We start from the raw sequence: 12,373 nt of genomic DNA, 5'->3' as shown, positions 1-12,373 counted from the left end.
CGTTTCATCCGGTATCGGACGGTCGCCGACGACAGTTGCTGATCAAGAGCAATCCGAACCCCATCTGCTTCCCGAATCGCCTGGCAGAACACGAATTGATCCAATATTTCAACCTTCAACTTCAATTCCTGCTGGTTAAGCCAATCTAAAATGCCGAGGCTGTACAAGTTCTCCGGGCAGTTCACGACTGGGCCGTCCATGGATATATTCTTGATGGCTCCGATCCGGAATAACATGCCTAGGAGGAAGACATGGGGGCTGAGGACCAAGGTCGGGTCATAGATGATCTCAGGGATCGGGAAAGTATTCCTGTTCAGTACAATCAGCCCAGGGTTTGCACAGGAGACCTCCCCTTCTTTTCTCAATACTGCTCAGAAGAGCAAGATAGTGAACGAATAGATATTTAGCCGACTCGTAGGGGGCAGCAAGGAGACCATTGCAAAAATATCAGAAACGACAAAAAAAAGGAAGAGGAGAAGGAGGAGGAGGGTAACTCACGGCTCCTTCTTGCCCAGGAACGTCTTCGTAAACTCCGGTGTCAGGTAAATGAACAGTCGAGGACGCTTTCCGTCTGGATCACGGATCAGGTTCAACCGGAGGTGCCGATAGCGAAGGTCCAACAGCGCCTGGGACGGCTACCAGTAATGGCTGCCAGCTGGCAAAAGAGCAGCAGCTCAATCCGGAGCCAGCCGCAGGTAAATGTCATCTCAGTAGTCGCAAGAAGAACTCGGGCAAACTCTGCCACATCTTCGATATACATGACTGCTTTCGGTCGGCGCTCGAGGAGGAGATTCTTTTCTGCTGCAACAATCGCGAGCACCTACAGACAAGCAGCAAGAATGTATTATTATTTGTCATCATTATTGCTACAGGATTTTTCTCGACAATAGAGGAGTAGATGCGCTATTAGCATTCTATCAGTTTTTTTTTTCTTTTTCTAAAGGTTCTTTTTTTTTCTTTATCCCCTCTCTGTGTCACTTCCACCTCGTTGTTGCCTTCCACCTGGCTATCGATTTACCGGGGGTTAAACTTCTTCATCAATCTCTGAAGAAAACCCTCGTCCAAGCGCAGGTTGATCTCGGAGATCATCTGCGGCGGCCGTTCGAATGCATACTCAAACTCCAGTAGTAACGGAGCCCCTGTCACCTGCTCGTCTGTGACGACAACCTTCTGTACGCAGCGAGGCACTGGATCAGACGGAGGTTGTGGCTGCTGCTGCTGCGCTGCCGCGTGGTAACCTCCCTCTGCGTTCGCAAGTGTCGGGGTCGCGGGCTCTTCATCTGTCTCATCATCGGTCTCGTCCTCAGGCTGACATACCCACTTCTCGATGGTGAGGGAGCGCGGCTCCTGCCGGTCGACAAACAGGAGCAAAACGGCTTTGACGATCCCCTTGGATTCTCGGAACCACCAGTTCACGCCGAAGTGGAGGTATTGCTCCGTCGCGGGAGCCGCGGTCGCAACTTCAACCACGAAGCTTGGCCACTCATTGTCCGGAGTCTGCTGAGATGGCTGGCGAGGTGGGATAAACATGCCTTGGCATTGTCTCGCGGATGTTGGTCGACCATCCTCGTCGCGGGCTTCCTGGAACCGCGGGCAAAAGTACCGATACTCGTTTGGCGGGATCTCCAGCCTCTTGCACCAGTCGTGGATCTTCTTCTCGAATTCCTGTGCGATGTATTTGTGAGGTCTGATGGGGAACACATTCACGACGAACAGGCCATCGTCGTAGAAGTACGCGGGCCGAGTGTTCTCCAAGATTTTCTCGCTGAGGTCAGAATATTTGCCGGATCCGTGCTCAACTTGGAAGAAATCGAGTGGAAGGTCCCGGACGATGAGAAGGTGGTAGATGGCGTGCATCAACCGTGCATCGGACTTGAGAGTACGGATGACAGCCTCCAATTTCTTGATGGAACTCCCGTAGTGGTAGATAATCGTGCCGTCTGGAAAATCGGTGATAAATCTCCAAATGTCAGAGGGAAGAGGTTCGCCAGTCGCCATGGTGTAGAACACTCAAAAGATGGTTCGTCTTCACGGAAAGGTAATAACTTGAATGGTCCACTAACAACGCAACTCGATCGAGGCCAAGACGGTGTGCAAAGGTAAAGCCCACGAGAACGGCGATGGCAAGTGATGATGAATGATTATTCCTCGAGTTTCGACTTGCTTCGATTCAACCGGTCGTCTATTTATTCGATACCTAGATTGAAAACGAGAGCAAACATCCTCTCTCAGCACTCATGAACTGACAAGGTATTCCACCTTTATTTCGCTGATCCTCTCTCTTTAGCGAGTGGTCTTCTAACTCAAGAAACATGCACGTCCATGACAGACAACAAATCAGACCGCGATAATGAGACAGGACGCAACTCCATACTTGAAGCTAGGAAGAAGTGGACGGGATGACTGGTTGGGGGAAGGAAAAAGGACCCAATCACCTCCCTGAAAAAAAAATTATTGTCACGCGATAACAGAGATGCTCCAGGATCTTACCTGGAAGATGATATTGAGGGGAAAAAAACACGTCTGACGTGTTTGCGTCGACGCCCTCAAGTTTTGAGTACTCAGAGTGGCGAGGAGTCGTACGTCAAGGCTGAAGAGTACTTGTATCAAATGACTTAAAAACAGAGTCCGGAGCAAGTTGAATATGAAAGGAAAGACAGGATGGTCAAGACACAAACTAATTAAAAGTCTGTCCAAAAGGAAGGTCTTGTGGACAGAAGGACGGCAGCAGAAGGGACGGAAGACGCGCTAGAGGAGGTCATGTATGACAGCTTGGCGAGGCACTGAAAATGAGCGAGTTTGTTTAGTCTGTCAGCGTGTGTGAAGACATAAACAAACAGTGATGATCAGGAAGATGCTTGCACTCATAGGTAGGCCAGCCACACTTAAGATATGGCGTAACAGCCCTGACCCCAGGCCGTGAGCCAATCAGGTCGGCCAAGGGCCAAGGTGAACGCTGCTTTGACTGCCTATTTGAACGGCAAATTCCGCTATTTCTGGTGAATAAGGCCGTCCTGAAAAGAGGAGACTGGGAATTGGCATTTACAATTTCAACATAGCTTCTAGTAATTAAGAACAAAGAATGAAGTGCTGATAACTTTACCTTAAGCTTCTGGAGGCAGCATAGCATGCAGTTATGGAGATATTTGAGTTACTGCTAAGGTGTAAGAGTCCTTCAATATTTCTTAAAATCTTCTGTCCAACCTCGCTACACTGCTCAGATGATGAAAATTTGTGCAAAGGCAATAAAATGGTAACTCTTCAAGCAATAATGCACGTTTGCCAAATGACAAGCTAACTCCTGAACCCTGAAGACAGCACTCTGGTCCATGAAACCCTGTGATTCAGAGAGTGAGCCAACCGCATCGCTTAGGCTATCGTGTCTCGCCTCGACAATCTCTCTCGCCTTCCAATCTGATCCCTCCGAATGGCTAGTTGCATCTGAGCGGTCAAGGTTTCAACGAGTATCTCAAAGTCGGTGTCACCGTTCGAATCGGGCACCAAGTCTCTGATCGAGTAGCAGAGGGTCTTGTGGATCGTTTGGTCGTATATCCCCCTAGAGGAGAATTCAGCATGCAAGACATATCGCGATGGCTGCTAGTCACTTGTGTCCAATCGAATCGTACACCAAGGACGTATTCCTTGTTCCTATGAGGGAGATTTGAATTTCGCTTAGTGTACTGGCATGAAAATTCGACAGCCATGAAGGAAGGAAAAAGCAAGGTCTTCGAGGCAGGAGCTGAGGTGGGAAGGGTATTGCCTATCTAGGAAGGTATGTAGCGCCTGGAAATGTCTGTATAGTTCTTTCCCTTTTGCCAGCGAGATAGCCAGCATGCAACTGTAACACCCCCCCTGTTTTACCTTTCTCTCTCCATCTTCTTTCGACAACTCTCCTCCTCCAGCACCATGTACGTACGAGATAACGCAGAGGTTTGGAAGTCAGTGACAAACGCTATGAAGGAGCACGTACACAGGGATATGCTTTATTGGAATGTAATTGTCATTATCAGGTCAATGTGGACGTTGAAAACGCTGGGAACCGGGATCGAGTTGTCTTTCTGCTCCCATATTTGCAACGTGGAATCACCCTTGCACAAAGGTCACTTTACTTGGAAGTTCTCCGGTCTGCGACCGCTAGAAGAGGCCGTAGAAGCGACTGAAAGATCACCAGGAGTTCGAAACAATCTGCTCGGACACGCGTCATTCAACTATCTGATCATGATCTGATAAGAAAGCGGTTAGGTTCCACTGATGATAATAGCGTAGCATCACGGCGAAGGGAATGGAATGAGTTGAGGCCCTAAAGTGATCACCCTGATGACTTGGGGAATTTACGCCGACTTCNTGCCCCCGAGTCAATTCTGCAGATTCGGTGGAAATTTCAGTGTCCATTGAACTAGTATTATGGCCTACCTAGGTAGGTTCAGCACTGTCAAAGAGTAATTCTGGGGGCTCAGAGCCGGTATACAACATACTGACCATTTTCTCATGGCAGCGCTCTATCTGTATTTCTTTCTTTGGATCACGTTGGTTACTCAGTGGAAATGAGGCTGTGCTGCGCTCGGCTCGTTTGTTAGGCACTAGAGGAGTCTCACTTGCTGCGACCCAATCATCCAGGATCTGAAAGCGAGGCGCGTTGTTAGCTACACTCATTCTCGCCCCAGATCCGGGCGGGGTTTCCGGAACCAGTCTTGATCCAGTCTTGATCCTGAAAGAACGATCTAGGAATTCAGGCAATAATGGCTAAAACAGATTGACCTGGCAGGGTTGGCGATCCAACAAGATTGGCCATGCCGGTGCTGTCATTGACGCGTTGGGTGCAATGCGTTCCTGTTGGACTATGTAACCAACAATGCGGCTGAGCGCAGCCTAGTGAATGCATGGAGTCACATGGTGTCAGCATAAATCTCCTGCCTCCTCTTTCTTTCCTTTTTTCAGCTTCATTGCATTTTTTTCGGCAGTGAACTCTCGTTTTGGATCGTATTACTTCATCTTCACCTTCCGCTCGTTTCTACAGTAATGAAGGCAGTCCAGTGGGCTGCGTCGGCCATCGCGGCCTTGAGCTTGCTTGCCGGCTCATATGCCACTGATGTTGATCCCATCGTTATCAAGGTAGGTAGCCTGCGACAGCAATACAACGCTCAATTCGGGTCCAGTCTGACATGACCGCGCCAGGGCTCGCATTTTTTCTACAAGACCAATGGAACCGAATTGTCTGTTGACTCCCTGCATACATGGTCGGTGGAGCTAATTTCTCTCTCAGCTTCATCCAAGGAGTCGCGTATCAAGGTAGGTCGACCTTATCACCTGCGTTCTGCTTGGATTTCGACTCAGATTCATTCTAGCCAACCCGGCCACCAGCAACAGCAACAGCAGCTACGTCGACCCGCTCACCGATCCCGTCGGCTGTCAGCGCGATATCCCCCTGCTGAAAGAGCTCAATACCAACGTGGTGCGCGTCTACGCCATCAATCCCGACGAGGACCACAGCGAGTGCATGAGCATGCTGGCAGACGCCGGCATCTACCTGATTGCCGACCTCTCGCAACCGTCGCAGTCGATTAACCGCGTCTCGCCTGAATGGAACACTGACCTGTACAGCCGCTACACCTCCGTCATCGACTCGCTGGCCAACTACACCAACGTGCTGGGCTTCTTCGCCGGAAACGAAGTCACCAACAGCAACCTAACCACCGGCGCCAGCGTCTTCGTCAAAGCCGCCGTCCGCGACATGAAGGCCTACATCAAGCAGAAGAACTATCGCGCGATCCCGGTCGGCTATGCGGCCGACGACGACCAGTACATTCGCGAGCAGATCTCGACCTACTTTGACTGCGGCACCGACGACGAGCGCGTCGATTTCTACGGGCTCAACATCTACGAATGGTGCGGGAATTCGAACTTTGTCGAGTCTGGCTACGCCGACCGGACGGCCGATTTCTCCAAGTTCGATATTCCTGTTTTCTTCTCTGAGTATGGCTGCAACACCGTCCAGCCGCGCGAGTTCACCGACGTGCCGACGCTGTTCGGGCCGCAGATGACGACCGTCTGGTCGGGGGGGATTATCTATATGTATTTCGAGGACGTCAACAATTACGGTAGCGGCCTCCCCTCCCTAGCAGCCTTACCAGGAGCCTACTTTTGTAGGGTTATCTCCCAGCAACCCTGCTAACCTGGTTATAGGTCTCGTCACTCTCAGCGGCTCCAGCGTCAGTAAACTGCCTGATTTCACGGCCTACTCCAGCCAGATGGCCAAGATCAGCCCCAGTCTCACCAACGCGGCCGACTACACGCCCACCAATACTGTCAACCAGCCGTGTCCGACGCTGAACGCGTCATGGGAGGCAGCCACGAACCTGCCGCCGACCCCGAACCAGGCGCTGTGCAGCTGCATGACGCCGACGCTGCAGTGCGTTCCCAAGGCTGACCTGACCGCCGACGACGTCGGCAACCTGCTGGGTATCGTCTGCGGCCTGTCGAATACTGCCTGCCAGGGCATCGACACCAACTCGACTACCGGCGTCTACGGGATGTATTCGCCGTGCGATGCGTCCGACCGACTGGCCTGGGCGATCAATGCCTACTACCAAGAGCAGAACAGCGAGGGCAATGGGGCGTCCGCGTGCGATTTCAGCGGTTCCGCCACGCTGCAGAAATCCGCGTCGCCGACGGGAACTTGCGTTCAGCTGCTCAATGCCGCTAGCAGTAGCGCCGCCTCGGCTGCCTCGGCCAGGGCGACCGGTGGCGGTTCTGGCGGTGCGACGTCCAAGGGGGCTGCTCCAGGCAGACTGAGCTGGCAGACATTTGGGGTATCGAATGCGGTGCAAACGGGGTTGTATTCGGTGGCAGCGGTGGCCGCTGGGCTGTTGATGGTGCTGTTGTAGGCCGTGTTGAACAGTGGCCTCGTCGAGAGCCCGAATGTCACTCATTCCTTTTTTTTTGGCTGATTGGCACAAATCATCAATTGTTGGCCTTGATTCAGACTCAATCGATGTAATATAGCTACAAATTCTATGTCCCAGCAACGCGGTAGTATGATAGGTTAGAGATAGCTGAATGATAATCTAGCGGTATGGCAGGTCAGACTATTCGGTTGATCTCCTTCTCATAACTATCCGGCGACAGCTCATACACTCCTAAAATATATATCCGTTGGTCTTCCTCTCTACCGACACAGTAACACATCTTGTACTCCGAGTGCTCAGTCAGGGCGACCCCGGAATTCTCACAGATATGAGTGTTTTCGCATTATAAAAAGAATTATATCCGTAGAGATGTTCTGTAGTGATCTCTTGAATCCAGACCTCGTCCAGTCAGTCGTTGATGTCTTAAAGCCGACTCGTATTTGTAGCTGTTTGCTGACACCAGCGCATTTTTGGTGTTCTCCTTTCTGCCGCCCGTCTCGCCACTGCCTTTCCCAACCAGCCAATCAGCACTCCCGCGCTTCCCGCAGGCACATCCTTATAAATCACTTCAAAGGTATCCTGGTGCCTTCGGGCATTTGGTCAATTTGAAACGATACAGAGAAGATTAGCATGGCCCCTGCACTAAGGATGACACGCTCAATCAAAGAGAAGCTACCAGTTTTTTTTTATCGTTTACTGGGTTGATTTGGAGGTAGAGTGTTTTGCAGGGTCTGGGGGTGTTATGAATAGGGCGGCGGTTCGAATCGGGGCTCGGTGTCATTTTTTCTTTTTTCTTTTATTCTGCGTCCCGACACAGGGACGCCTCGGTGGGTGGATGCCTTCGTGCCTTAGGCAAACACGTGATCGCCACGCTTCTTTCCCTGCTGCAGCTGCTTCATCGAGGGTTTCTCTTCGACATGAGATGCGAATACTTGATTTTGAAGAATGAAATGATGACGCTTTACCTTCACCTGCTTTGCATAGAGGACGTCTTGCTTGTACAGTCCAGGTACAATTTTCCTCTCAATGCGAGTACGTAGATGTCAAGTCAACGGTCGTCTAACTGGCATATCCTTATCTTGCAGCCCTCTGAGCATACATAACTGACGGTGTCAGTCCCGGAGTCCTATTCTACTGGGATGCTTTTCTTTCTAAATCTTCACCTTCTGTGATGGCTCAGTCAAAAACGAAAGAAATTCATATTTGGTAGCCTAATTTACAAGAATTCGAAGCTGAGGAAGGAAGAAGAAAATTGAAATCAGGACTGTGGGCGAGGGAGTCGATATATCGAAGCGACCCGACCCTTTCCTGATTCGGAAGTATCACGTGATATGAGTCACCTGACCGGACCTCTGGGCCGCTGCGCCGTCACAGCTTCTCCCTCACAAACACTTCCAACCGCTGACCCTTCGGATTCGCCAGCCAGTACTCATCCATCTCCATACTCTCGTCCGTGACACTCCCCGCAAACGACAGCTCAAACCGATAGAACAGCGCCGCAAGGATGACCCGCAGCTCCATATACGCCAGATGCATCCCTATGCATTTCCGCGGCCCGTCGGCCCCAAAACGGGATGTACAGCCTGTTCATCTCCGGCGTCGCGGCTAGCCATCGTTCTGGGAGGAAGAGCTCCAGCTGCGGAAATACCGCTGGGTCGCGATGACAGGTGTACGCCTGCACGGAGATGATCGATCCCCCCGGTAGGTAGCGCCCGTTAATGTGCGCTCCTCCCCGCGGCACATAGCGCGGTGTGGACCCCGGCACGGTGGTGTCGATGCGCAGGCCCTCCTTGATGATGCAGTTCAGATAGGGCAGGTGTTCGAGCTGGCTGTGCGTGGGCAGGGCGTCGTCCAGCTCCCTCGTCAGCTTGTCCATGATCGTCGGGTTCTTCATGATCCGCCACACGATCCAGGTGAGAGACGATGAGGTGGTGTGCGAGCCCGCGAGGATGAAGCTGGTGGCTTGGACGTTGATCGCGTCGTCTGGAAAGGGGATGACCTTTTTCATCCACCGCATCGAGCAGTTTCTGCAGGAGGTCTTTCCGCCGTTTCTTCCCTGGGCTGGCCTTGTATTCTTGCACAATCTGCACGCCTCTGCTGAAGGCTCGCCGACTGCAGGCCTCAGCCTCGCGAACGTATCGAATGGGCGCCCACGCGGCGACCTTGTTGAGCCATCCGAAATGCCATCGCACAGGCTCGATGGTCAGGGAGCCGTAGAGGTCCTTGACGTAGTTCTTCTTGGCCCCGTCGCGGAGCGTGTTGAAGGTGAGGCCAAACGAGAGATCGCAGACGATGTCCATGGACAGGTAATGCCACCAGTCGTAGAGGTTGCTCGGCAGGCCCGCCCTGCCCTGCGCAGCGATCAGGTCCATGCACAGCTGGACGTGTTGCCCGATAAGCTGTTCGTACTCGACGATGGTCGACATGAAGAACAGATGCGCCAGCTGCTTCCGCCTTGTGGCATGCTGCCTGCGATCAGCCATGGTAAAGAGCTCAGGTATACCGCGCAGCTGGTAGGTGTAGAGTCTTGACGAAATTCGAATTGACGCCGTAGACGGGCGTGATGGCGTCCGGGTCGCACGTCGACACCTCGTTCGGGGCGATCCGCACCCAGGGGCCGTACCGCTGGCGCAGGTCGTGGATTATCTTCGATCGGACGTCTTGTAGACGAGCCACCATTTTGTCAGAGTGGCGTACCATGGTCCTGGGATCTTCCTCAGGGGGGAGAGGAGCGATGAGTAGAGGAAGCTGAAGAGGGTATATGCGAGCGCAAGAAGGAACAGAACCTGTGCGTGGTCCAGTAGAGCCATTCTTGCTGTCAGTAAATCTCTGGAAAGATCATTTCGTCTCTCGTGCTCTCTCACCAGGGAGGCGAGAGAGAGAGAAACTGATTGATACCTGTCTGTCATATATCTACCACCTTATCAGCGCGATGTCCGTCTATCTCCGCCCTGTAATGGTGTAGTGTTGGAAGACATAGGTCCGGAACATTTTCCGCAGATAGTGCGCTCTGCTTAGGGCTCTGACTTGCAGCCACAGACCCATCGTCTGTGGCTACCTCTCCAAATAGGGAGTTGTTATCAAAGGCATTTAATAATTCGAAATCCAGAAGGGCAAGGTCCTCGGGATTGTTGAGGTTATGGCTATAAGCATATAGGGGAGAAGCTTCTACAAGCACCACTATAGAAGATGATATGATGATATGAAGGAGACTTGATTCCTGATTCTAATCAGATGTGGGAGACCTGGCGTATAAGCCTTATTGTGAGAAGCGGGGTATCGGCTTCCAATATGATGTATCACATCAGCTTATATGACTACCGAATCCAGTTAGACCGGTATGTCATGAATTCCAACACCTAGAGCGTTTATTGCTTTGTTTCTAGAAGATTGCGGCCAAACTCGAAGGTAATTCCTATTCCACTGTGCCTTGAATGGACATGGTGTCACCCTGTATAGAGGAACTATACCCTCCAGGGAGGGTAGAATAGTTGCTTCTAAGTTCTCTGATAATTACGGTATTGTTGAATGGACAGTTTCTAGCAACAGAGCCGTCGAAAAACACTTCATTCCTTCTATGTTATCTCAATGGTGTTTAAAATTGAAATTGTCTTTACACCGTTTAGGGTTTTCAATGTCTCCTCGGTGCAGCCGGCCACACGCTTAGTCAGCTCCGTTGGCCCGTGCGCCCCAAACCTCCTCCTACTTCCTTTCTCACCACCAAGTCGTCTAGTAGAGAGGTTCAATATAGAGATATCTCAACGGCTTCATTCTTTCCCTTTCTAGTAATTCCCTCACTGAGCGTTGCCAGACGCGGCAACACTCCTTCTTTTTTCTTTTTTCTTTTTTCTTTTTTGCTTTTTTTCTTTTTTTTTTTCTTTTTTCCCTTTTTTCTCTTTTTCTCTTTTTCTTCTTTCTTCTCCTCGTTCTTTGAACATCTCTCACATCGATGGAGTGTTACACAGTCAGACATGTGCATACCCTGGACTTGAATCAGATGTTCGTGCGGTCCACTGCATCATTAGGACCACCACTTGCTATTCTGGTGCTCTTGCATTGCATATGCAAGTTTACTCACATTTCACTGTAAGTAACCGATAACAATATAATACAGCATTGATCAGCAAGCTGCCATCAATGGACGTCAAAAAGAGATGGACAGTAACCTGGCAAACAAAAGAATAAGCGTTGTTTTTTTCGTTTGATAAGATTAATTAAACTTAATAAATAATTCCTGTCTAAGGCATCTATCTATCTTTAAATCTTTTGCTCTTTGACTTTCGGGTCTTTCGGGTCCGAAACCCACACTCCACATTCTCTGCCGACACTAACGGAGTTCTCCGTGCTTCCCCAGATTTTCGGAGTGGATCTGGGCCCGCCGACCCGCCTTGGCTAAACCAGAAGAAGTAAGTAATTGGAGAGCCATACCGGCCGCCGCTGGTATAGATTTACCGTTGTATCACTGTGACTCAATGGTATCAAGTTAGATACGGTAAGATCACAGTATCGATCATCTCGAGGTGGTGTTGCAAACGGTGTAGTGCAAAGCATCCTGCAGCAAGCCAGCACGTGGAAGTGTGGAGGACCATCTGATAATACTCGACAGCATCATAATTAAGTTTGACAAACTGCAGGCTAGCGTAACAACATCCACTGAAACAGGTAATAGAGGATGCGAGTCCTGGCGCCTTGCCTCCATTAGGATCAGTTCAGCTGGGGTGACACGTGTGTGAGATGCAGACGAAGACATGGGATCGACAGGTCACAAGGCATGGCGAAATGCCTAATTTGTTAGCGCTTACCATCTAGGATATGGTGGGAAATATGACAACTGAAAAATGTTTCGAGAAAACGTCTAAGCAAGGGGTGGAAAAGAAGGGGTGGGTGTGCCACGCGACAAGGCTATAATTATGCATCTAAGGGAGTCGCCCAAGGGGGTCAACCCCTGCCAAGGAGTGACAAGATTATTGGATGTGCAATTGGCGCAGCCTTATTAATAAGGACTAGAAATCTTATTCCAAGTCGCATGGAAGCTGAACATGGAAAAGACGATTCCCGATGTAGGTTTGCGGCAGGATTACGAGTCGGGTTGTTGCAGTAGCGTCCTCATGACAATGTGGACCGTGGATCCGTAAGTTCTAACAGGGGTGGGAGATTCATCTGAAATTTTTAACTTGTCAGTTATGATGCCCGCAAATATTGACTATAATACGTGTTTGATATTCATTCAAATTTCAGACGAGATAGAAGAAGAGTTGTACTGTACTTATCTTTTGACACTCTCTTCTAGGTATTGTTGTGATCAGGGCTTATGGACAGTATTCTTACCAACCCGATTGAGAAGGGGTGCGTTTGACCCACTGATCCTGCTGTGTAACTGCAAATCTGAACCAACAAGGGATTTGTAAGGCCTTTTTTTTGTCTTGTTCGAGAGATTCTACGAGGAACTAAGGGGATGAACAGGGCGG

The 12,373-nt window shown here is 50.5% G+C and overlaps 3 protein-coding genes across 3 annotated transcripts; 1 reads left to right on the top strand and 2 right to left on the bottom strand.

Annotated features, from left to right (window-relative positions):
• Positions 1–1,014: 1,014 nt before the first annotated feature.
• VTN77DRAFT_8482 (uncharacterized protein) lies at positions 1,015–1,998 on the bottom strand (the record flags this gene model as incomplete). The annotated part of the gene is made up of 1 exon (XM_069424985.1): positions 1,015–1,998. One exon carries the CDS (start codon positions 1,996–1,998, stop codon positions 1,015–1,017), a length of 984 nt encoding a protein of 327 aa, XP_069274676.1.
• A 3,021-nt stretch (positions 1,999–5,019) lies between these two features.
• Positions 5,020–6,884, top strand: VTN77DRAFT_8481 (uncharacterized protein; the record flags this gene model as incomplete). Its single annotated transcript, XM_069424984.1, has 5 exons — positions 5,020–5,112; positions 5,176–5,213; positions 5,264–5,289; positions 5,346–6,098; positions 6,184–6,884. The coding sequence occupies 5 exons, from the start codon at positions 5,020–5,022 to the stop codon at positions 6,882–6,884; spliced, it is 1,611 nt and encodes a 536-aa protein (XP_069274675.1).
• Positions 6,885–8,620: 1,736 nt separating this feature from the next.
• VTN77DRAFT_8480 (uncharacterized protein) lies at positions 8,621–9,388 on the bottom strand (the record flags this gene model as incomplete). Its single annotated transcript, XM_069424983.1, has 1 exon — positions 8,621–9,388. One exon carries the CDS (start codon positions 9,386–9,388, stop codon positions 8,621–8,623), a length of 768 nt encoding a protein of 255 aa, XP_069274674.1.
• Positions 9,389–12,373: the final 2,985 nt, after the last annotated feature.

Source organism: Rasamsonia byssochlamydoides, assembly GCF_041956645.1.
Source record: "Rasamsonia byssochlamydoides strain NRRL 3658 unplaced genomic scaffold VTN77scaffold_72, whole genome shotgun sequence".
NCBI classification, from domain to species: Eukaryota; Fungi; Ascomycota; class Eurotiomycetes; order Eurotiales; family Trichocomaceae; genus Rasamsonia; species Rasamsonia byssochlamydoides.
This window is presented reverse-complemented; position numbering and strand designations above follow the sequence as displayed.